Source organism: Oncorhynchus gorbuscha, linkage group LG19 (genome assembly GCF_021184085.1).
Source record: "Oncorhynchus gorbuscha isolate QuinsamMale2020 ecotype Even-year linkage group LG19, OgorEven_v1.0, whole genome shotgun sequence".
Classification (NCBI taxonomy): domain Eukaryota; kingdom Metazoa; phylum Chordata; class Actinopteri; order Salmoniformes; family Salmonidae; genus Oncorhynchus; species Oncorhynchus gorbuscha.
In genome coordinates this window covers 38,551,648-38,578,025 of record NC_060191.1, presented here as the reverse complement: position 1 = coordinate 38,578,025, position 26,378 = coordinate 38,551,648, and the positions used below count along the sequence as shown (strand labels likewise).

At 42.1% G+C, this 26,378-nt stretch overlaps 1 protein-coding gene across 4 annotated transcripts; it reads left to right on the top strand.

Annotated features, from left to right (window-relative positions):
• Positions 1-2,165: 2,165 nt before the first annotated feature.
• Positions 2,166-25,820, top strand: il15l (interleukin 15, like). Of its 4 annotated transcripts, none has more exons than XM_046315463.1 (6): positions 2,166-2,629; positions 10,607-10,699; positions 10,814-11,126; positions 11,721-11,768; positions 22,634-22,771; positions 25,459-25,820. In XM_046315463.1, exons 3-6 carry the CDS (start codon positions 10,968-10,970, stop codon positions 25,585-25,587), a joined length of 474 nt encoding a protein of 157 aa, XP_046171419.1. In that variant the 5' UTR covers positions 2,166-2,629; positions 10,607-10,699; positions 10,814-10,967; the 3' UTR covers positions 25,588-25,820. The 4 variants fall into 4 exon arrangements, with proteins under 4 accessions (XP_046171419.1, XP_046171418.1, XP_046171422.1 ...); XM_046315462.1 differs by having other exon boundaries at positions 22,631-22,771; XM_046315466.1 differs by lacking the exon at positions 10,814-11,126.
• The last annotated feature ends 558 nt before the right edge of the window (positions 25,821-26,378 follow it).

Sequence of the window (26,378 nt, the reverse complement as noted above, 5' to 3'; positions counted from 1 at the left end):
GGTCAACATTCACGAGGCCACAGGACCAGACAGATTACCAGGATGTGTACTGCAAGCATGCGCTGGCCAACTGGCAAGTGTCTTCACTGACATTTTCAACCTCTCCCTGTCCGAGTCTGTAACACCAACATTTTTTAAGCAGACCACCATAGTGCATGTGCCCAAGAACAAGGTAACCTGCCTAAATGACTACCGACCCGTAGCACTCACATCTGTAGCCAAGAAGTGCTTTGAAATAATGGCCATGGCTCACATCAACACCATTATCCCAGAAACCCTAGACCAACAATTTGCATACCGCCCCAACAGAGCCACAGATGATGCAATCTCTATTGCCCTCCACATGGCCCATTCCCACCGGAACAAAAGGAACACCTATGTGAGAATGCTATTCATTGACTACAGCTTAGAGTTCAACACCATAGTGCCCTCAAAGCTCATCAATAAGCGAAGGACCCTGGGACAAAACACCTCCACCTGCAACTGGATCCTGGACTTACGTAGGTAACAACACATCCGCCATGCCGATCCTCAACACAGGGGCCCCTCAGGGGTGCATGCTCAGTCCCCTCCTGTACTCCCTATTCACTCATGACTGCATGGCCAGGCACAACTCCAACACCATCATTAAGTTTGCCGATGGCACAGCAGTGGTAGGCCTGATCACCGACAACAACGAGACAGCCTATAGGGGGGATGTTAGAGACCTGGCTGTATGAGGCCAGGACAACAACCTCTCCCTCAACGTGATCAAGACAAAGCAGATGATTGTGGACTACAGGAAAAAGAGGACCGAGCACGCTTCCATTCTCATCGACGGGGCTGTAGTGGAGCAGGTTGAGAGCTTCAGGTTCCTTGGTGTCCACATCACCAACAAACTAACATGGTCCAAGCACACCAAGACAGTTGTGAAGAGGGCACAACAAAACATATTCCCTCCAAGGGGACTGAAAAGATTTGGCATGGGTTCTCAGATCCTCAAAACGTTCTACAGCTGCACCATCAAGAGCATCCTAACTGAGTGCATCACTGCCTGGTATGACAACTGCTCGGCATCCGACCGCAAGGCACTTCAGAGGGTAGTGTGAACGGCCCAGTACATCACTGGGGCCAAGCTTCCTACCATCCAGGACCTCTATACCAGGCCGAGTCAGAGGAAGGCCCAAAGACTCCAGCCACACTTGTCAGACTGTTCTCTCTGCTACCGCACGGCAAATGGTACTGGAGTGCCAATTCTAGGTCCAAGAGGCTTCTAAACAGCTTCTATCCCCAAGCCATAAGACTCCTGAACACCTAATCAAATGGCTACCCAGACTATTTGCATTGCCCCCCCTCTCCCCCTCTTTTATACTGCTGCTATTCTGTTGTTATCATCTATCCATAGTCACTTGAATAACTCTACCTTCATGTGCACATTACCTCAACTAACCAGCTCTGTACAGGTCCCCCCCCTGTATGTAGTTGTGCAATTGTTATTTTACTGCTGCTCTTCAATTACTTGTTTCTTTTATGTATTTTTCTTATCCAGTTTTCTTTACTGCATTGTTGGTTAGGGGCTCCTAAGTAAGCATTTCACTGTCAGGCCTACACCTGTTGTATTTGGTGCATGTGACTAATAAAATGTGTTTTAATTTGAATACAATTTGATTTGATTATAACGTTATTGTTGGCGTATTACCAATTGCGTGCGCGTGATAATGTGGATGTATGAATCATTTCAAATTTCTTACCAGACGACACAATTTTGTTTTCATATGTTTGTTTTTTTACGGCTAGACAGGGACGCATTCCAACGCTCAGATATTATTTCCATACAAAGATTTTGTGTTTAGCGAGTCCACCAGATCAGAGGCAGTAAAGATTACCAGGGATGTTCAATTGATAAGTGCGTGAATTGGACCATTTTCCTTTGCTGCTAAGCATAACAAATGTAACAAGTACTTTTGGATGTAAGGGAAAAAATATGGAGTAAAAAGTGCATTTTATTCTTTAGGAATGTAAGTACTTTACATCGATGAAGAATAATGATGGACGTTTGGCTGTTTTTACTGAGCCGGATCGTTTCGACTCGTTCAGTCAAAAGAACGAATATTCGACTAATTTCATTCATTTGAGTCAGTATTGACCAGAGCACGAAGGAACACTTATCTTTCGCGAACAGTAGCACCCCAAACGATTCGTTTTCGAGTTTGTTAATCAGAGGTTCTGGAGGCCAATGTTTTGTTTATTTTTCTTCTCTATGCATGACCTAATTTGCCTGCGCGCATATATGACAGACAGTTGTTGGTCTGGGCACGTCTCCAGAGTCACCGGAGATGCCCGTTTTAATCCTGATCAAATCAGACAAATGAATCATGACTCTCGATTCAGTAAGAGTTGTTCAAAAGTAACAAATCGTCCGCGAACTGCACATCTCTAATAAAGAACTGAGGTTGTGATTGCTCTGAGCATGTGACATTTCAGGATTTTGTTGCGGCAGCAACAAATATTATACATTTTTGCTAAACAAATTGAACTTCAACTGTGGAGTTTAAAAAGTGTTCTAGGTCTGCTTCTTAACGGAATTACTTTTGTTTTTCACATTGTACCTACCGACGATGCAAACTTCAAGCTGATTTACCATGCCAGGGTAAGTGTTTGCTATGTGTATTAACCAATAGCCTACTGTAATAGAGAATCATTTTGTATTTCTTGAGAGTACCTACCCCAAATGCCCCTGAAAAAAATGAACTATCTTCTTTGCATAAATCGCTCTGTGACTCAGTTTTACAGTAGACTAGGCTGTTTGAGATTATAATTTCCCATACAGTAGCATTCATGAATCATGTGGTGTTTAGGATCAGCTACCGGTTGCGCACTGCTTTAAATTGAATGTTCGAAGTGCAGTAATGACCAATAAATTGCACGGATGGCAATTGCTTACATATCTATCATATTGGATTCTAAGATATTGGGTGATCTCAGAAAATCGATGTTCTTCTATTCTACAATTTAGGGACGATTTTCTTGATTTTAGGCTCAAAAGAAGTGCGAAATCCTCTCCCATGGTAGTGTCCACTTTATATTCCGCTGTGTTTTGTATGTTTGTTTATTTTCCCTGATTTTATTTATTACATTTATTTCCCTTTATAGTTTATTCGCCTAAGCATGACCTTCAACCACATACCATATTTTTCTCCGAAAGTTGCTTTTTTTGTGTCACCAATTAGACATAGCTCTTGCTGACACCGGTCAACGGGGGTTGTGCGTTCGTAAATTCATCAGTTATTCTGCGCTCTGGCACACTCAGACGAAAGTGCGCTGAACTCGGAGTAGATACCCAGAGTGAATTTACGAACGCACCCTAGATAAAAACACGGGTCCGGCTATGGCCAGACACTTCTTTCCCAGTCCGCAGAAGGAAAAGAGCCACTAGGACGGTGAGGTATTAGTGGAGAGATAACAAGTGAAGACCATAGGTCCTTTGCTAAACATCAGCTAACCACCCTCACTAACCATTTATTTTTTTAGACCTAAAAGGGTCCTAAAACACAAAATCAAATAGCTAAATGGTCCATAGTATTACCATCTTAAAACAACTCCATATGTCAGCTTAGAAAATAAACAAATATCCATCTAGTCGTCAAAGTTAGTTTAAAAAAACTCATTTTTTATAACACTTTTGGGCTGCAAAGCTCACTGGGCAAAAGTGTTATAAATAAAAAATGAGTTTTTTTTAAACTAACTTTGAAGTTCTCCCATCTCCACAGAGAAGCTCTGTCAAAAAGACCATCGGGTTCTTGGTCACCTCCCTGACCAATGCCCTTTTCCCCCGATTGCTCAGTTCAGTCGGGCGGCCAGCTGTAGGAAGAGTCTTTGTGGTTCCAAACTTCTTCCATTTTTAGAATGATGGAGGCCCCTGTGTTCTTGAGGACCTTCAATGATGAAGACATGTTTTGGTACCCTTCCCCAGATTTGTGTCTTGACACAATTCTATCTCGGAGCTCTACGAACAATTCCTTCGACCTCATGGCTTGGTTTTTGCTCTGACATGCACTGTCAACTGTGGGACCTTATATAGAGAGGTGTGTGCCTTTCCAAATCATGTCCAATCAATTGAATTTACCACAGGTGGACTCTAAGTTGTAGAAACATCTCAAGGATGATCAATGGAAACAGGATACACCTGAGCTCAATTTCGAGTCTCATAGCAAAGGGTCTGAATACTTATGTATATAATGTATATAAGGATTACCTGTTTTCTATTTTTAATAAATATGCAAATATTTCTAAAAACCTGTTTTCGCTTTGTGGGCTAAATATATATATATATATATATATATATATATATATATATATATATATATATATATATATATATATATATATATATATGTTCACATATTTAACCCCTTTTTCTGGCTAGGCACAAAACTACCTTCATACTTCCATTCATTTTTTCCCCCTGGTACCGGTTAACTTCAGATGAGCCCCCTGACACTTGTGGGGGTCGTAGAGCCGTGTTCGTTAGAGTTTCCCCTATCCATGGAGTGGTCATAGTTTGTTGGCTAGACGTTTTCGTGAGAAGACCGGTTTTCGGGATGTCTCATGGTCCGACAAACATTGTTGTAGCTCGGCCACCTTTCACCACAGATGCAGATGCAGTGCGACATCGGCAGTTGCAGTGGTTTGAAGTAGCCTATATAACGAGTCAAATAAGCACTAGGACTAAAACATAGGCAACAAATGTGAGTTGGTAGACACAATGGAGAGGTGGAAATTACTACACTTTCACGGTTGGATGTGGTCGCATCCGTGCGAGATACAAATTCTAGCTGGTCGCTTCACTCAACTTTCTAGTTTTGGGGGCAGCTAAAACCATCATTTGGTCAGTGGAGTCTTGATTCCTGCATTAAAGTGTTTGCCCTGTCCCCGTTTCTCCCTGTGCACTCCGAGTATAAGGAGAGAACATTCACAATGCAATCGCACAACAAATACAGTAGGCTACAGTTGTCGTTTTGGTTTCAAGTTCCCCTTTCCTCAGTGATTAGTCACAAGTGAATTAGCCTCTGCGACAGCCTATTGGTACACAAAATATGTAAGTATATTCATCTCTGTTGAACGACCAATCACTGGTTTAGCTATTGCACAACAAAATATCTGTATCGTGCATTCCTGCTTGGACATGTTAGATGAAGTGTTTTTAGATGAATACGTTTTCTTTAAATATATGGATAACATGGGTTGATGGTAGGCCGACACTGAATTGTATAGTCCTATTCCAGTCTCCTTTTCACCTCATTTAAGACCTGATTTACTTAACCAAAGTGATGTCTCAATAGGTGGTCCAGGTCAGACGTCATGGCACAAGTGGGGGGGGTGGATGTGCCTTTGCTCTATTCTTCCTCAAGACCATCAGACCAAATCCTTGAATGCTCTACACCTTGAAGCTTGGTTGCAGTTGTGTCAAAAAAACACATATTTCTTTACACTTTAGTGTATGTACTTTAGAGTATTTTATACTTGGGCCATTGCTTTTCAATAGGAAAAGTAAAAAGAATCAGGATTATGTTCCATGATCCCAAGGGAAATAGGCCTATGGGAGTTTTTGAAATTCTCCTGAATTAAGAATATTGGTATATCCAACAAGCAGCAAATCATCTCCAGACCTGCATAGATGAAACCGAGAAATGGTCCAACAAGTGGAGAACACAACTAAACCCCATAAAAACCCAATTTGCACTCCCAATGTGTCGAAGTAACAACAACATTAAAACATGTATGGACAAAACCAAAAGACAGAAAAAACTAGTTTTCTGGGGGTGACATTCCAGCAAGATATGAAATATACAGCATACATTCAAAACCTTGAAACGGGAGGAAGAAATATATAATTACCCCCCCCCCCCCACTGTGTGGGAGAAATGCCGGAGCAGTGCTAACTTGGCTACAGTTCTGAAAGTGTACAAGAGCTACAAATCAAATCACATTTTATTTGTCATGTGCGCTGAATACAACAGGTAGACCTTACAGTGAAATGCTTACTTTACAAGCCCTTAACTGCATTTTTTTAAAAGATTTTTTTTAAAATATTACAAATAATTACAGAGCAACAATAAAATAATAGTAGCGAGGCTATATAAAGGGCTTCCGGTACAGAGTCAGTGTGCGGGGGAACCAGTTAGTCGAGGTAATATGTCCATGTAGGTAGAGGTAAAGTGACTATGCATGGATAATAAACAGAGAGTAGCAGCAGTGTAGAAATGGGGCGTGGGGTGGGGACAATGCAAATTGTCCGGGTAGCCATTTAATTAACTCTTCAAGAGTCTTATGGCTTGGGGGTAGAAGCTATTAAGAAGCTTTTTTGACCTAGACTTGGCGATCCGGTGCCACTTGCCATGCGGTATCAGAGAGAACAGTCTATGACGAGAATGGCTGGAGTCTTTGACAATTTTCTGGACCTTCCTCTGACCCTGTCTGGTATAGAGGTCCGGGATGGCAGGAAGCTTGGCCCCAGTGATGTACTGGGCCGTTCGCACTACCCTCTGAAGTGCCTTGTGGTCGGAGGCCGAGCAGTTGCCATACCAGGCGGTGATGCAACCAGTCAGGATGCTATCAATATAATTTTTTGAGGATCTGAGAACCCATGCCAAATCTTTCCAGTCTCCTGAGGGGGAATAGGCATTGTCGTGCCCTCTTCACGACTGTCTTGATGTGTTTGGACCATGATAGTTTGTTGGTGATGTGGACACCAAGGAACTTGAAGCTCTCAACCTGCTCCACTACAGCCTCGTTGATGAGAATGGGGGCGTGCTCAGTCCTCCTTTTTCTGTAGTCCACAATCTCCATTATCTTGATCACATTGAGAGAGAGGTTGTTATCTTGGCACAACACTGTCAGGGTTGGCATAACACTACCAGGGCTCTGACCTCCTCCCTATAGACTGTCTCATAGTTGTCAGTGATCAGGCCTACCATTGTTGTGTCGTCTGCAAACTTAATGATGGTGTTGGAGTCGTGCTTGGCCATGCAGTCATGTGTGAACAGGGAGTACAGGAGGGGACTGAGCACGCACCCCTGAGGGGCCCCTGTGTTGAGGATCAGCATGGCAGATATGTTGTTACCTACCCATACCAACTGGGGCGGCCTGTCAGGATTTCCAGGATCCAGTTGCAGAGGGAGGTGTTTAGTCCCAGTGTCCTTAGCTTAGTGATAGTATTGAACGCTGAGCTGTAATCAATGAATAGCATTTTCACGTAGGTGTTCCTTTTGTCCAGGTGGGAAAGGGCAGTGTGGAGAGCAATAGAGATTGCATCATCTGTGGATCTGGTGTGCAAATTGGAGTGGGTCTAGGGTTTCTGGGATAATGGTGTTGATGTGAGCCATGACCAGCCTTCATGGCTACATACATGAATGCTTCAGGTCGGTAGTCATTTAGGCAGGTTACCTTGGTGTTCTTGGGCAGAGGGACTATGGTGGTATGCTTGAAACATGTTGGTATTACAGACTCGGTCAGGGACAGGTTGAAAATGTCAGTCAAGACACTTCTCAGTTGGTCAACCATTGCTCGGAGTACACATCCTGGTAATCTGTCTGGCCTTGTGAATGTTGACCTGTTTAACTCACATTGGCTTAGTCACATCGTCTACGGAGAGCGTGATCACACAGTCGTCCGGCACAGCTGATGCTCTCATGCATGCTTCAGTGTTGCTTGCCTCAAAGCGAACATAGAAGTTATTTCGTTAGTCTGGTAGGCTCGTGTCACTGGGCAGCTCGCGTGTCTTCCAGGACTCCTCGCCTGGACTCAAAAACAAACTACCAGTCATACAGAACACAATAATAGAAGCAGCCTAGATTCTCCCAAAATATATGTGGACACCCCTTCAAATTAGTGGATTCGGCAATTTCAGCCACACCCATTATTGACAGGTGTATAAAATCGAGCACACAGCCAAGCAATCTCTATAGTCAAACATTGGCAATAGATTGGCCTTACAGAAGAGCTCAGTGACTTTCACCAAAACAGTCATAGGATGACACCTTTCAAACAAGTTATTTAGTAATATTTCTGCCCTGCTAGAGCTGCCCCGGTCGGTCAACTGTAAGTGCTGTTATTGTGAAGTGAAGTGGTAGGCCACACAAGCTCACAGAACAGGACCACTGAGTTCTGAAGCATGTAGCACTTAAAAATGGACTGTCCTCCGTTGCAACACACACTCCAAACTGTCTCTGGAAGCAAAGTCAGCACAATAACTGTTCTCGGGAGCTTCATGAAATTCGGGTTTCGGCTGGAGTGGTGTAAAGTTCGCCTCCATTAGACTCTGGCGCAAATTGAAACTTGTTCTCTGGAGTGATGAATCGCATTTCACCACCTGGCAGTCCAACGGACAAATCTGGGTTTGGCAGATTCCACAAGAATGCTACCTGCTGCAATGCATAGGGACAACTGTAAAGTTTGGTGGAGGAGGAATAATGGTCTGGGGCTGTTTTTTGTGGTTTGGGCTAGGCCACTTAGTTCCAGTGAAGGGCAATCTTAACACTACAGCATACAATGACGTTCTAGACGATTCTGTGCTTTCAACTGTAAGGTTCTGAACGAACAAAGTAAAACTCAGGACAACTAGTAAAGCTCAAACCAAGTTCACCCAATGGGTCAAACAGCTGAAAAGATGTTTCCTTCCACCAGCACAAGTATTTATACCCTCAATTTTGGTGGAGACAACTCCTTGCACATCTTGACAGCCAATACATCTCTGTTGCTAGGCGGGAACTTAAGTGGTGTGTGTAATAAAACTGTATCTGACCTGACCTCAGCCCAAGTTCCTCACTCATCTCTAATCCACGTCTATTCAACTTTATGAGTGACTGCAACCAAGTGTTTGCAGTTTTCCTCTCTCAGTAACTTTCCATATACCTAGTTCTTTTTCACTCTCCATATACATTCCTTGTACATGTAATCATTAACTTCTAGAATAGCAAGTATTTCAAGCTAGAATCAAACAACTTTTTTGTGGCAACAGTTTGGGGAAGGCCCTTTCCTGTTTCAGCTGGACAATGCCCCTGTGCACAAAGCGATGTCCATGCACAAATGGTTCGTCGAGATCGCTGTTGAAGAACTTGACTGGCCTGCACAGAGCCCTGACCTCAACCTCATCGAACACCTTTGGGATGAAATGGAACGCCGACCGTGAGCCAGGCCTTATCGCCAAACATCAGTGCCCGATCTCACTAATGCTCTTGTGGCTGAATGGAAGCAAGTCCCAGCAGTTATGTTCCAACATTTAAAGGAAAGCCTTCCCAGAACAGTGGAGGCTGTTATAGCAGCAAAGGCGGGACCAACTCCATATTAATGTCCATGATTTTGGAATGAGATGTTCGACAAGCGAGTGTTCACATACTTTTAGACATGTCGTGTAGTTTCCAATATTTGCAACAGTAGTGAATCTTAGGTGTCGATTCCTAACAGAATCGAAGCTTGACACCCAGAAATGGGACTCCCCACCACTTATGCACAAGTTTGAAAATTATTTTAGAATGCCCTGTTTTTGTTTCGTCACACACAACTGCAAGCTAATTTTTTTAACCTCTTTTCTCTCCAATTTCGGGTTATCCAATTGTTTTTAGCTACAACTCTCATACGGGCTCGGGAGAGACGAAGGTTGAAAGTCATGCGTCCTCCGATACACAACCCAACCAAGCCGCACTGCTTCTTAAGACAGCGTGCATCCAACCCGGAAGCCAGCCGCACCAATGTGTTGGAGGAAACACCGCGCACCTGGCAAACTTGGTTGGCGCGCACTGCGCCCGGCCCGCCACAGGAGTCGCTGGTGTGCGACGAGACAAGTATATCCCTATCAGTCAAACCCTCCCTAACCCGGACGACGCTAGGCCAATTGTGCGTCGCCCCACGGACCTCCCGGTCGCGGCCGGTTACGACAGAGCCTGGGCGCGAACCCAGGGTCGAACCCAGGGTCTCTGGTGGTGCAGCTGGCGCTGCAGTACAGCGCCCTTAACCACTGCGCCACCCGGGAGGCCCCAGCAAGCTATTTTCTGTAATTAGCTCACCATTAACTTGTAAATAATGATCTTGTTGTAAGTTTATTTTCATGTAATAATAATTAAAAAGTTGTCGTCAGCTATGATATGGTCATTATTTGAACTGGCTAGCTAGCTAACAAGCTAGAAAATAACTAAAACATTATTTAGACATTTGCTTTTAGTTGCCTGGTTTGCTAGATTGACAAACTTAATAAATTTTTAAAAGTCCCATAGGGCGGCGCACAATTGGCCCAGCGTCGTCCGGGTTTGGCCGGGGGAAGGTCGTCATTGTAAATAAGAATTTTATTTTTAATTGACTTGCCTAGTTAAATAATATATATTATAGCCTTATTATTAGAGAAGTATTACGCATAGTGAATAATGTTAGTCATATAAAACAAACATTCAAATTTCCATGCCAGCCTTGTTCTCCTTTGAAATGTTTTTCAAGTAGATAACATGGATAACAATGTAAATGTTGTTCCTTTTATAATCAGTGATAAATTATGCATGACATCTCTTTCATAAATGTCTGCAATATTCTCTTCATAAGCATTGTTCACTTAAACAGTTACTCTCTCTCTCAACAGTGAGGAGTCTAGCCAAGAAAAAGGAGGCAGATGCTGAAGACGTGCCTAATTTCTTCTGCTGCTTTCCAGGACACACAAGAAAGAGGCTGCATAGTAAGTCACCAGGAAGATAGAACATTTTACCCTTCTTTCAAAAGTGTGGCGTCTACTGGCTAAGAAGGAGGCTCATAGCTGGAGTCTTGACTCATCTCCACTTCTGCTTCCCAGGACACACAGGGGATATACTGTGTTACAAAGAAGGCTGCAGATGACATGGACAAGAGGCTGAACCCCAAAACAATGGAGGATTTTAAACTAATTCTCCTAATTTAAGCTATTTTCCCACTGATCTGAAGCTCCTGCGACAGAGTGGGCCCATGCCATGTTGAGGAGACAGAGAACTGGCTCTCTTCTGAACGCTTTGCTGTGGTTTCTCTTCTTCATTGGCATGGCAATGAAACAGGCTTATGGACAATCCATTAGCAGTTCAGAAATTCACCAAATTGTGCAAACATTTATTAAGGAGGAAGTTCACAAGATGGTATCAAGATGTTTTCAGTATTAAAAAAAATCATATTACCTCATGAAATATACGCTGAGTGTACAAAATATTAGGAACACCTTCCTAATCTTGAGTGGGGCCATTTTCTGCCCTCAGAACAGCCTCAATTGTTCTGTGCATGGACTCAACAAGGTGTCGAAAGTGTTCCACAGGGATGCTGGCCCATGTTGGCTCCAATGCTTCCCACAGTTGTGTCAAGTTGGCTGGATGTCCTTTGGGTGGTGGACCATTCTTGATACACGTGGGAAACTGTTGAGCGTGAAAAACCCGGCCTCGTTGCAAGTTGACACACTCAAGCCAATGCGGCGGGAGCCTACTACACTGATTGAAGTGTATTTAACAAGTGACATCAATAAGGGATCATAGCTTTCACCTGGATTCACAGAGTCAGTCTATGTCATGGAAAGAGCAGGTGTTCCTAATGTTATGTACACTCAGTGTATGATGGAATACATTGAAGTCATTGTACAATCAACAGCTATCTGTTACAGCACTCATTTTCAATACTTTTTGACTGTTTGTTTTTATGTTTACATTATCTGTGTTGTAGCCTGTTATTTTCTGTCATACCAGGAATCATTTGATTGCAGACTGTACACCCCAACTTTAGCTGATTATAAGGTATGTGGTTTCTTTTCATGTGTTGTTTCTGCATACCTAATAGTCGCTAGTGAAAGCCTACACACCCCTTGCACAGTCTTCACATTTTTTCTGTCTTAAAATTTTATCTAAAAAGGTATTCAACTGGATTTTCTTCCTACAGATTTACACAACCTACTCCACATTTTCAAAGTGTAAGAAAATTATAGAAAATTTCCCGAATGAATTAATCATAAAAAAAATAATGTTTTATTGATTGCGTATGTCTTCACATCCCAGAGTTAATAATTGGTGGAAGCACCATTGGCAGCCATTACAGCATTGAATAATTTAGAATAAAATTCAACTAACCATGCCAACTCTTAGGGCAACATATCTCCATTGTTTTTGTCCAAATGACTCAAGATAATATGAATTAATTTGGTTGGGAATTGTTGACGGACAGCTGTACTCAAACCTTTTCTCAGATTTTCAAGAAAAATTAAGCCAGGTCTGAGACTAAACCAATCATAAACACTCAACACCTATTGGCATGTCTTTGGTATAAACAATCATGACCATACCACGATGCTGCCATCGTAATACTTGAAAATACAGAGGATCAACAATATTGCATTCACTTAACATTACTGGCCTGTATGACAAACTGAAAAGGAGGAAGCCTGTGTTAAAAAATACACTCAAAATCATCCATTCTGGTTTGCAACAAGGTCGTTGGGTAACACTCCAAGACAACTGTCGTGGAAATTCCATACTGAGAGAGACTTGGTCATTTCTTCAAACAATCATATTTATTTAATATTGATTAATTATTGCAGTAATGAAGCCGTCAATCCAACAGTCTTGACTGTCAGACTGAGTGCTTAACTTTTACAGAAATGCAGAGTTGTATATATAGTAGACCTAAAAATGCATTCATGGCTTCACCCTTCCCATGCAGACTAAGGGCCATCATAAGCCACTCTGGGTTCATCTCCTGGTCATCTGACTCTGGTGTTATTATTAACCCCACCTTGTCTTAGTTTCCCAGATGCCAGGATAATTAGGAATACTGAGGCCTTTGTTCAGCTCCTCCAGGCGCCCTCTATCTCGGCTAAACATACACCATATCTTTTCTTAATCGGCTTAATCAGACCGGAGACATATGTCTCACATGCACCACTAATCCTAGAATGAAATGTAGCTGTTTGGTTTTATATTACAGAGAAATCAATCAATTGTCAGCTTCAAGCTATCTCTAGTAAAACCCATGTCCTCGAGGACCAGACTAGCTGCAGGAAGCTAGAGTGGACACCATAAAACTCAGCTTTAGCAGGCCAGTCTTTACTCTTAGTTAAATATATAATCGTTAGCTATTAATATCAAACAAAATCAGGTAAGTATGTAATTGTTCTATCCCACAACACAGAAAATAACTTTTGGGCCTGAGTTAAAAATGATAGTTTTGGGTCAAATCCAATACAACACAACAAAGAGTGAACCCTATGTATTGTAGTGGCATCATCATGTTATTGGCTTATCACCGGCAAGGACTGGGGAGTTTGTCAGGATCAAAATAAATATGAATGAATCAAAGACCAGGTAAAAAGTTAAAGGAAAGCCCGCCGCAGATGTCTGAATACCTAACCCTGGGATAGTTTCATCTTTCAGTGGGTCAATTACTCAAATTGTCAGCATCAAGTAATTGTCTCTGGCCCCTTTAGGGGGAGTGATGAGCTCTACAGCAGAGTCTCACAACTCAATCTCTGGTTGAAAACAGTTTTCTGCCCCTCCCGAAAGATAGAATTTGTAGATAATTGGCCCTCTTCCTGGTCTGCTGATGAGTGACGGACTCCATCCTAACTGGAGGGGTGCTCTGTAGCTCAGTTGGTAGAGCATGGCGCTTGTAACGCCAGGGTAGTGGGTTCGATCCCCGGGACCACCCATACGTAGAATGTATGCACACATGACTGTAAGTCGCTTTGGATAAAAGCGTCTGCTAAATGGCATATATTATTATTATATTATATTATTATTATTATTATATTATTATATTATCTATCAACATAGACAGGGCTCTAAGCTTAGTGGAGTCAGCCACTAGCACAGTCAGTGTAGTCAGCTCAGTTATCTCCCTTGAGACTGTCTGTGTCTCGATCTTGGTTGAGCAAAATTAAACATAGCGGTGTTTGCTTTAGCAAACTCACTGGAATAAAGACCTCCTCCATTCCTGTCATTATTAAAATTTTATTTATTTAATGAGGTAGGCTAGTTGAGAACAAGTTCTCATTTACAAATGCAACCTGGTCAAGATAAAGCAAATCAGTTTGACACATACAACAACAGAGTTAAACATGGAATAAACAAACATACAGTCAATAATACAGTAGAACAATTATATATACAGTGTGTGCAAATGAGGTAGGATAAGGAAGGTAAGGCAATAAATAGGCCATGGTGGAGAAGTAATTACAATATAGCAATTAAACACTGGAATGGTAGATGTGCAGAAGATGAGCGTGCAAGTAGAGATACTGGGGTGCAAAGGAGCAAGATAAATACATAAATACAGTATGAGGATGAGGTAGTTGGATGGGCTATTTACAGATGGGCTATGTACAGGTGCAGTGATCTGTGAGCTGCTCTGACAGCTGGTGCTTAAAGCTAGCGAGGGAGATATGAGTCTCCAGCTTCAGTGATTTTTGCAGTTCATTCCAGTCAGTGGCAGCAGAGAACTGGAAGGAAAGGCGGCCAAAGGAAGAATTGGCTTTGGGGGTGACCAGTGAGATATACCTGCTGGAGCGCATGCTATGGGTCGGGGTTGCTATGTGACCAGTGAGCTGAGATAAGGCAGGGCTTTACCTAGCAGAGACTTGTAGATGACCTGGAGCCAGTGGGTTAGGCAGCGAGTATGAACAGAGGGCCAGCCAACGAGAGCATACAGGTCGCAGTGGTGGGTAGTATATGGGTCTTTGGTGACAAACTGATGGCACTGTGATAGCCTGCATCCAAATTGTTAAGTAGAGTGTTGGAGGCTATTTTGTAAATGACATCGCTGAAGTTGAGGATGGTCAGTTTTACGAGGGTATGTTTGGCAGCATGAGTGAAGGATGCTTTGTTGTGAAATAGGAAGCCAATTCTAGATTTAATTTTGGATTGGAGATGCTTAATGTGAGTCTGGAAGGAGAGTTTACAGTCTAACCAGACATTTAGGTATTTGTAGAGTAGTGATGCTGGATGGCGGGCAGGTGCGGGCAGCAATCGGTTGAAGCATGCATTTAGTTTTACTTGCATTTAAGAGCAATTGGAAGCAACGGAAGGAGAGTTGTATGGCATTGAAGCTTGTCTGGAGGTTAGTTAATAACACAGTGTCCAAAGAAGGGCCAGAGGTATACAGAATGGTGTCATCTGCGTAGAGGTGGATCAGAGAATCAACAGCAGCAAGAACGACATCATTGATGTATACAGAGAAGAGAGTCGGCCCGAGAATTGGACCCTGTGGTACCCCCATAGAGACTGCCAGAGGTCCGGAACACAGGCCCGCCGATTTGACACAATGAACTTTATCAGAGAAGTAGTTGGTGAACCAGGCGAGGCAATCGTTTGAGAAACCAAGGCTATTGAGTCTGCCGATAAGAATGTGGTGATTGACAGAGTCGAAAGCCTTGGCTAGGTTGATGAATACGACTGCACAGTAATTTCTCTTATCGATGGCGGTTATGATATCATTTAGGACCTTGAGTGTGGCTGAGGTGCATCCATGACCAGCTCTGAAACCAGATTGCATAGGTACGGTGGATTCAAAATGGTCGGTAATCTGTTTGTTAACTTGGCTTTCGAAGACCTTAGAAAGGCAGGGTAGGATATATATAGGTCTGTGTCAGTTTGGGTCTAGACTGTCTCCCCCTTTGAAGAGGGGGTGACCATGGCAGCTTTCCAATCTTTGGGAATCTCAGACCATATGAAAGAGAGGTTGAACAGGCTGGAAATAGGGGTTGCAACAATTTCGGCAGATCATTTTAGAAAGAGAGGGTCCAGATTGTCTAGCCCGGCTGATTTGTAGGGGTCCAGATTTTGCCACTCTTTCAGAACATCAGCTATCTGGGTTTGGGTGAAGGAGAAATGGGGGAGACTTGGGAGAGTTGCTGTGAGGGGTGTAGGGCTGTTGATCGGGGTAGGAGTAGCCAGGTGGAAAGCATGGCCAGCCGTAGAAAAACGCTTATTGAAATTCTCAATTATAGTGAATTTAAATTGGTGGTGACAGTGTTTCCTAGCCTCAGTGCAGTGGGCATCTGGGAGGAGGTCCTCTTACTCTCCATGGACTTTACAGTGTCCCAGAACGTTTTGAGGTTGTGCTACAGGATGCAAATTTCTGCTTGAAAAAAGCTAGCATTAACTTCCTAACTGCCTGTGTATATTGGTTCCTTATGTCCCTGTGAAAAGTTGCATATCACAGGGGCTAATCAATGCTAATGCAGAACGCCACAGGGTTTTTTTTGTGCTGGTCAAGGGCAGTCAGGTCTGGAGAGAACCATGGGCTATATCTGTTCCTGGTTCTACATTTTTTGAATGGGGCATGCTTATTTAAACTGGTGAGGAAGGCACTTTTAAAGAATAACCAGGCATCCTCTACTGACGGGATGAGGTCAATATCAATCCTGGATACCCGGACCAGGTCGATTAGAAAGGCCTGCTCGCTGAAGTGTTTTAGGGAGCGTTTGACAGTGATGGGGGTGGTCGTTTGACCACAGACCCATTACGGATGCAGGCAATGAGGCAGTGATTGCTGAGATCTTGGTTGAAAACAGCATAGCTGTATTTGGAGGGCAAGTTGGTTCGGATGATATCTATGAGGGCGCCTGTGTTTACGAATTTGGGGTTGTAACTGGTGGGTTCATTGATAATTTGTGTGAGATTGAGGGCATCAAGCTTAGCCCCCTTTGGCAGTTCTATCTTGTCGGAAAATGTTATAGTTAGGGATGGAAATTTCAGGGTTTTTGGTGGTCTTCCTAAGCCAGGATTCAAATACGGCTAGGACATCCGGGTTGGCAGAGTGTGCTAAAGCAGTGAATAAAACAAACTTAGGGCGGAGGCTTCTAATGTTAACATGCAACCATTGTGATATCTCACATCTCAAAATAGGGCTACTTAATGTTAGATACCTCACGTACAAGGCAGTCTTTGTCAATGAACTAATCACTGATTATAATCTTGATGTGATTGGTCTGACTGAAACATGGCTCAAGCCTGATTAATTTACTGTGTTAAATGAGGCCTCTCCAGGTTATACTAGTGACCATATCCCCTGTGCATCCCGCAAAGGTAGAGGTGTTGCTAACATTTACGACAGCAAATTGCAATAAAAAAAGACTGCATTTTCATCTTTTGAGCTTTTATGCACCCTACTCAATTATTTTTTATAACTACTGTTTACAGACCTCCTGGGCCTTATACAGTGTTCCTCACTGAGTTCCTATCAGACCTGGTAGTCATGGTAGATAATATTCACATTTTAGATTACTTTAATATTCACATGGAGACATCATCAACTTAGTGGGTCTCCGGGACCTACTCATTGCCACAGTCATACCCTGGATCTAGTTTTGTCCCATGAAATAAATATTTTAGATCTAAATGTTTTTCCTCATAATCCTGGACTATCAGACCGCCATCTTATTACGTTTGCAATCGCAGCAAATAATCTGCTCAAACCCCAACTAAGTATCATCAAAAGCCGTGCTATAAATTCTTGGAAAACTCAAAGATTCCTTGATGCCATTCCAGGCTCCCTCCACCTACCCAAGGACATTGGAGTACAAAAACCACCTAACTGAGGATCTAAATCTAACCTTGCGTGATATCCTAAATGCAGTCACACCGCTATAAACAAAAAATATTTGTCACAAGAAATGTTCTCCCTGGTATACAGAAAACATCCGAGCCCTAAAGCAAGCTTCCAGAAAATTGGAACAGAAATTTGCATAGCAACTCACTGCATTCCTGAAGACAAATAATGTATACGAGACACTTCAGTCTGGTTTTAGACCCCAACATAGCACTGAGACTGCACTCGTGAAGGTGATAAATTACCTTTTTAATGGCGTCAGACCAAGGCTCTACATCTGTCCTCATGCTCCTGGACCTTCTTTCTTCAGGAAAGATTGAAAACGCTAATCTTGCCTGGTTTAGATCTTATCTGTCGGGAAAGATATCAGTTCGTCTCTGTAGAGGGTTTGTCCTCTGACAAATCAATTGCATGTTTCGGCATATCTCAAGGTTACGTTTTAGGACCACTATTGTTTTCACAATATATTCTACCTCTTGGTGACGTCATTTGGAAACACAACGTCAACTTTCACTGCTGTGTGGACAACACACATTTAGATGAAACATGGTGAAGCTCCAAAATGGCCTACCCTGGAAGCCTGTTTCAGACATACAGTGGGGCAAAAAAGTATTTAGTCAGCCACCAAATGTGCAAGTTCTCCCACTTAAAAAGATGAGTGGCCTCCCTGGTGGCGCAGTGGTTACGGGTGCTGTACTGCAGCGCCAGCTGTGCCATCAGACACTCTGGGCTCATGCCCAGGCTTTGTCGTAACCGGTCGCGACCGGGAGGTCCGTGGGGCGACGCACAATTGGCCTAGCATCGTCCGGGTTAGGAAGGGCTTGGCTGGTAGGGATGTCCTTGTCTCATCGCACACCAGTGACTCCTGTGGCGGGCCGGGTGCAGTGAGCGCTAACCAAGGTTGCCAGGTGCACAGTGTTTCCTCCGACACATTGGTGCGACTGGCATCCGGGTTGGATGCGCGCTGTGTAAAGAAGCAGTGCGGCTTGGTTGGGTTGTGTATCGGAGGATGCATGACTTTCAACTTTCATCTCTCCCGAGCCCGTATGGGAGTTGTAGCGATGAGACAAGAAAGTAGCTACTAAAAGCAATTGGATACCACAAAATTGGGGAGAAAAAGGGGTAAAAAAAAAAAAAATAAAGATGAGAGAGGCCTGTAATTTTCATCATAGGTACACTTCAACTATGCCAGACAAAATTTGGATTTTTTATGAATTTATTTGCAAATTATGGTGGAAAATAAGTATTTGGTCAATAACAAAAGTTTATCTCAATACTTTGTTTTCTACCCTTTGTTGGCAATGCCAGAGGTCAAACGTTTTCTGTAAGTCTTCACAAAGTTTTCAAACTGTTGCTGGTATTTTGGCCCATTCCTCCATGCAGATCTCCTCTAGAGCAGTGATGTTTTGGGGCTGTTGCTGGGCAACACAGACTTTCAACTCCATTCAAAGATTTTCTATGGGGTTGAGATCTAGAGACTGGCTAGGCCACTCCAGGACCTTGAAATGCTTCTTACGAAGCCATTCCTTCGTTGCCCGGTTGGTGTGTTTGGGATCATTGTCATGCTGAAAGATCCAGCCACGTTTCATCTTCAATGCCCTTGCTGATGGAAGGAGGTTTTCACTCAACATGGCTCCATTCATTCTTTCCTTTACACGGATCAGTCGTCCTGGTCCCTTTGCAGAAAAACAGACCCAAAGCATGATGTTTCCACCCCCATGCTTCACAGTAGGTATGGTGTTTTTTGGATGCAACTCAGCATTCTTTGTACTCCAAACACGATGAGTTGAGTTTTTACCAAAAAGTTATATTTTGGTTTCATCTGACCATATGACATTCTCCCAATCTTCTTCTGGATCATCCAAATGCTCTCTAGCAAACTTCAGACGGGCCTGGACATGTACTGGCTTAAGCAAGGGGACACGTCTGGCACTGCAGGATATGAGTCCCTGGCAGCGTAGTGTGTTACTGATGGTAGGCTTTGTTACTTTGGTCCCAGCTCTCTGCAGGTCATTCACTAGGTCCCCCAGTGTGGTTCTGGGATTTTTCCTCACCGTTCTTGTGATCATTTTGATCGAGTGGAGGACAGAGGAGCCTCTTAAAGAAGTTACAGGTCTGTGAGAACCAGAAATCTTGCTGGTTTGTAGGTGACCAAATACTTATTTTCCATCATAATTTGCAAATAAATTCATAAAAAAATCATGCAAAGTTCTCATTTGCAACTGCGACCTGGCCAAGATAAAGCATAGCAGTGTGAACAGACAACACAGAGTTACACATGGAGTAAACAATTAACAAGTCAATAACACAGTAGAAAAAAAGGGGAGTCTATACAATGTGTGCAAAAGGCATGAGGAGGTAGGGGAATAATTACAATATTGCAGATTAACACTGGAGTGATAAATGATCAGATGATCATGTACAGGTAGAGATATTGGTGTGCAAAAGAGCAGAAAAGTAAATAAATAAAAACTGTGGGGATGAGGTAGGTGAAAATGGGTGGGCTATTTACCAATAGATTATGTACAGCTGCAGCGATCGGTTAGCTGCTCAGATAGCTGATGTTTGAAGTTGGTGAGGGAGATAAAAGTCTCCAACTTCAGCGATTTTTGCAATTCGTTCCAGTCACAGGCAGCAGAGTACTGGAACGAAAGGCGGCCGAATGAGGTGTTGGCTTTAGGGATGATCAATGAGATACACCTGCTGGAGCGCGTGCTACGGATGGGTGTTGCCATCGTGACCAGTGAACTGAGATAAGGCGGAGCTTTACCTAGCATGGCCTTGTAGATGACCTGGAGCCAGTGGGTCTGGCGACGAATATGTAGCGTGGGCCAGCCGACTAGAGCATACAAGTCGCAGTGGTGGGTAGTATAAGGTGCTTTAGTGACAAAACGGATGGCACTGTGATAAACTGTGATAAACTGCATCCAATTGGTGGCTGACTAAATACTTTTTTGCCCCACTGTAAAGAAGTGTGTGTATACTGTATTTTATGCCATCTATTGCATCTTGCCTATGCCGCTCTGTCATTGCCCATCCATACAGTCATGCAATAAAATGCAAATTAATTACTTAAAAATCATCCAATGTGATTTTCTAGATTTTTGTTTTAGATTCCGTCTCTCACAGTTGAAGTGTACCCATGATAAAAAATTACAGACCTCTACATGCTTTATAAGTTGGAAAACCTGCAAAATCGGCAGTGTATCGAATACTTGTTCTCCCCACTGTATATATTCTTATTCCATTCCTTTATTAGATTTGTGTGTATGAGGTAGTTGTCGTGGAATTATTAGATTACATGTTAGATATTGCTGCGCTTTCGGAACTAGAAGCATTTCGCTACACTCACAACATCTGCTAACTATGCGTATGTGACCAATACAATTTGATTTGGTGTGCAGGCTCCATAAGACCTGAGACATACAGTTGAAGTTGGAAAAAAATTCCCTGTCTTAGGTCAGTTAGGATGTCAGAATAATAGAGAGAATAATTAATTTCAGCTTTTATTTCTTTCATCACATTCCCAGTGAGTCAGAAGTTTACATACACTCAATTAGTATTTGGTAGCATTGCCTTTAAATTGTTTAACTTGGGTCAAATGTTTTGGGTAGCCTTCCACAAGATTCCCACAATAAGTTGGGTGAATTTTGGCCCATTCCTCCTGGCAGAGCAGGTGTAACTAAAATCAGGTTTGTAGGCCTCCTTGCTCGCACATGCTTTTTCAGTTCCGCCCACAAATGTTCTATAGGATTGAGGTCAGGGCTTTGTGAATACTTTGACTTTATTGTCGGGGGGGTTGAATACTTACCTAATCAAGATATGTTTTATTTTTCATATTTCTTTACAAATGTTACAATTTCTCTTCCACTTTGACATTAGAGTATTTTGTGTAGATTGTTGACAAAAAAAAGACAAATCCATTTTAATCCCACTTTGTAACACAACAAAATGTGGTGAAGGCCACGTTGGTAGAAAGGGATCGGGAGACAGGCGCAGAGTTTTCATTTCCCTAAGTTACAGAGTGCCATGTAAAGGCACGGGGATGAACACCAAACAAACATGTATACAAAACACAGGGTTGAGCCCCGAACAAAAGAGTGAGGAGTACCTCGAATAAATACACAAGCGCAAAATAATACCACACGGGAAGAGACCTGCATTCATCTGCCGCAATACACATGGCACAAAAGCCAAGCCATGCCAACACAGCACAGGTACTCACATGACCAACAGACATTGGAACAATAATCGACAGCCCAATGGAGAAGCAAAGGGCACGTTTATACAAACACAATCAGTGAGGAATTGAAACCAGGTGTGCATAATGACACAGTTCAGTGCAGGCTTGAAGGCAGGTCACCGGAAATGGTGAACAGAATGAGCAGCAGTGCCAGTCCATGACAGGGTATGAATACTTTCTGAAGGCACTGTATGTTGCCCCATCAGCTGTACAAAGCTGGTAGAATCTTATTCAGAATTATTCACGGCTGTAGTGGTTTCCAAAGTTTGCTTCCACCAAGTATTAACTCTGGGGTGTAAAAGACATACACAATCAAGACACCTTCGTAAAAAAATAATAATAATAATAATTTGGGAAATGTTCTATAATTTTCTTTCACTTTGAAAATGTCGAGTAGGTTGTGTAAATCTGTAGGGAAAAATACAGCTGAATTTTAAGGCAGCACAATGTGAAGACTGTGCAAGGGGTGTGAAGGCTTTCACAATGGCACTGTATAGGATAAAGTCATGGAGATATAGTAAATGCCACTCACTGCGCTGAAGGTTAGACAGTTAGACACAATTTTGAATTATAATTGTTGGAATTTATCATCCTGGGTTAGTTAACTGAACTGTTTTGTCCATGCACATACCTGATTATTTATTTTCATTTACATAATGGGCTTATAACTCAAAGCATTTTACATTACATGAAGGTAACTCTCGTCTCTCACCACCAAAGAAAGATACATATTTGGATCTGTTAAATCTCATCTGGATTCTTTCAGATGTTTTACATCCATTGTTTGAGTTTCATGTTATCTCCCCATCTCCTCAGCAGAAATGTCCCAGGTCCACACTCACATGCTTTACGACAGAGGTAAAAGTCCTGATGTTACAATATGGGAAACGTTCTTCATCCTTACACCAGAAAAGACTCACCAAACGACTGACTAAATTGATGTCCTTGATAAAACAGGTGAGCCAATCAGTGTGAGGGAGACACAACATAAGTCTCATGTCACCATTGACTAATAGCATGGTTATTTTAAAATAAAATAAAACTATCTCAATGGAATAGTTTAGAAATTCCAGCGCTAATAAGGCTGCGTTTACACAGGCAGCCCAATTCTGATCTTTTTCCCATTATTGGCAAAATAGCTGGTCGGATTGTTCAAAAGACCAATTAGCACTGGGATTCGAACCGACAAGCCTTCGGTTGTAGGCCCCTTTCTCTCATAAATATACTAATCAAGTGAAATTCCAAACTTTGAACAAGCATACAGTGCATTCGGAAAGTATAACGACCCATTGATTTTTTCCATATTTTTGTTACATTACAGCCTTATTCTAAAATGGATTAAAGAAAAGTTTTTCTATGCCCCATTATGACAAAGTGAAAACATATTATTTTTTAAATGTATGCCAATATATTAAAGGTAAAATTTGTATTTTTATACATAAGTATTCAGACCCTTTTCTATGAGACTCAAAATTGAGCTCAGATGCATCATGTTTCCATTTATCATCATTGATCATGTTTCTACAACTTTAATGTGGTCCACCTATGGTAAATTTAATTGATTTGACAGTGCATGGCATGGCAAAAACTAAGCCATGAGGTCAAAGGAATTGTCCGTAGAGCTTCGAGATAGGATTGTGTCGAGGCACACATCTGGGGAACGATACCAAAACATTTCTGCAGCATTGAAGGTCCCGAAGAACACAATGGACTCCATCATTCTTAAATGGAAGAAGTTCGGAACCTCCAAGAGTCTTCCTACAGCTGGCCGCCCGGCCAAACTGGGCAATTGGGAGAATGGCCTTGGTCAGGGAGGTGACCAAGAACCCGATGGTCACTCTGACAGAGCTCCACAGTTCGTCTGTGGAGATGGGAGAACCTTCCAGAAGGACAACCATCTTTGCAGCACTCCAGCAATCAGGCCTTTATGGCAGAGTGGCCAGACGGAAGCCACTCCTCAGTAAAAGGCTTATGACAGCCCGCTTGGAGTTTGCCAAAAGGCACCTAAAGGCTCACAGACCATGAGAAACAAGAAGAATCGAGGCTTTAGTCGCTGCCAAAGGTTTTTCAACAAAGTACTGAGTAAAGGGTCTGAATACATGTACATTTGATTATTCACTTTTGTATTTTATATAAATGTGCACATACACATACTGTTTTTGCTTTGTCATTTACGTATTGTGTTTAGATTGATGAGGAGAAACAAAACAATTTAATCAATTTTAGAATAAGGCTGTAACGTAACAAAATGTGGAAAAAGTCAAGGGGTCTGAACACTTTCCGAATGCACTGTATACCCTGTCCCGTTTGATCTACTGTCATGGCATTTTAATTTTGTACATATATGCAGCCCCTCATGAGCAACAAGTTTCCCATGGGGACCTATGCCTATGAAATTTTCCACAAATTATACTTTTTGTCCCACATCAAACTTTTTGTATATACAGTACCAGTCAAAAGTTTGGACACACCTAATCATTCCAGGGTTTTTATTTATTTGTACTATTTTTTACATTGTATAATTTTTTATTTTATTTTTTTTACCTTTATTTAACTAGGCAAGTCAGTTAAGAACAAATTCTTATTTTCACTGACAGCCTAGGAACAGTGGGTTTAACTGCCTGTTCAGTGGCAGAACGACAGATTTGTACCTTGCCAGCTCGGGGGTTTGAACTTGCAACCTTCCGGTTACTAGCCCAACGCTCTAACCACTAACCACCTGCCGCCCCAGTGGAGACATCAAAACTATGAAATAACACATATGGAATCATATAGTAACCCCCCAAAAAGTGTTAAACCAATTTTTCCATGTAGCAACCCTTTGCCTTGATGACAGCTTTGCACACTCTTGGCATTCTCTCAACCAGCTTCTCCTGGAATGCTTTTCTTGAAGGAGTTCCCACATATGCTGAGTACTTGTTGGCTGCTTTTGCTTTGAAAAATCTAAAATATATTTTAATATTTAATATATTTGTCTAACACTTTTTTGGTTACTACATGATTCCATATGTGTTATTTCATAGTTTTGATATCTTCACTATTATTCTACAATGTATAAAGTTTAACAAATAAAGAAAAACCCTTGAATAAGTAGGTGTGTCCAAACTTTTGACTGGTACTGTACCTGGATGTTTGTTTCCCATATTTATTACCAGAAATGCCTATTAGACTCTGCCTATTAGATTTTCTGAAAATTCAACTTTTTTTTCAATACAATACAATTTTTGTCATAAAATGCTGCTGCTCTTCCTTCCTATATGATTTGATGACATTACATAACCGCCTGATCTTTTGTCACCAAACTTTGCGCAATGATTGACCACATGGCAGCTTAAATGTGGCTATGGTGTTCTTGACCCCCTGGAATTGCTGCTTGTAGCTATATTTTCTCATAACTGATATTCAGATTTAGACCAAAAACGTTAAGCATAACACCACTTCACAAAAAGCTTTGATGACATATCTGCCTGTTCAATAAACTAAGTTCAAATAGTACTTAAAATAGTAGCATTATTGCATTATTATAATATTAAAATAAGGATTTCTCTGTCTTTCTGTCTTTCTCTCACTTGCTGTATCATAGAGCCTCTCTTTTTTTGACTATGTATACCTATGTTGTGAGTGTGTTCCTCTTTGTATTGCAGAAGGATGGTGCCAACTGTCCACACTGTGAGGTCCACAGAGAACAGGCAGCAAATGATTTCTTAACAACATTACTAGGGATTCTGGAGTGGATGAACAATCAGGGGTCTCAGTTGCCAGACAGCCACTGAGATGTACACACCCATAGCCAGGGACATCCAAGGACTCACATAAGAGCAGAAAGCTACCTGAACATTTGCTAGATGTAGCAAAATACTATATACACTACCAAGTTTGGGGTTACTTAGAAATATCCTTGTTTTTGAAAGAAAAGCACTTTTCTTTTGTCCATTAAAATAACATCAAATTGGTCAGAAACTCAGTGTAGACATTGTTAATATTAATGTGCATATTTGTAAACAATAGCTGGTGCACGAAATCTAAGGAAGTCTCTAGATTTTACTCGCCTGAAGTAGAGTATCTTATGATAAACTGCAGACCACACTATTTGCCAAGAGAGTTTTCATCTTTACTTTTCGTGGTTGTTTATTTACCACCACAGATGGATGCTGGCACGAAGACTGCACTCAGTCAGCTGTATCAGGAAATAAGAAAATAGGAAACTGCTCACCCAGAGGTGGCACTCCTAGTGGCCGGAAACTTTATTGCAGGGAAACTTAAATCAGTTCTACCTCATTTCTGTCAGCATGTTAAATGTGTAACCAGAGGGAAAGAAATTCTAGTTCACCTGTACTCCACAGACAGAGTCGTGTACAAAGCTCTCCCTCGCCATCCATTTGGTAAATCTGGCCACAATTCTATCCTCCTGATTCCTGCTTACAAGAAAAAATTAAAGCAGGAAGCACCAGTGACTCAGTCTATAAAAAAGTGGCCAGATGAATAATATGCTAATCTACAGGACTGTTTTGCTATCGCAGACTGGAACATGTTCCTGGGATTACAGCTCAGCATTCAACACCAT

Bases quoted from the DNA above. Each gene is read 5' to 3' on its own strand.
- il15l (XM_046315462.1), top strand. From the start codon at position 10,968: ATGTTGAGGAGACAGAGAACTGGCTCTCTTCTGAACGCTTTGCTGTGG. The intron at 11,769-22,630 runs GTATGTGGTTTC...CCATCTCCTCAG, and splicing joins CAACTTTAGCTGATTATAAG to CAGAAATGTCCCAGGTCCAC. The intron at 22,772-25,458 runs GTGAGCCAATCA...TTTGTATTGCAG, and splicing joins TGATGTCCTTGATAAAACAG to AAGGATGGTGCCAACTGTCC.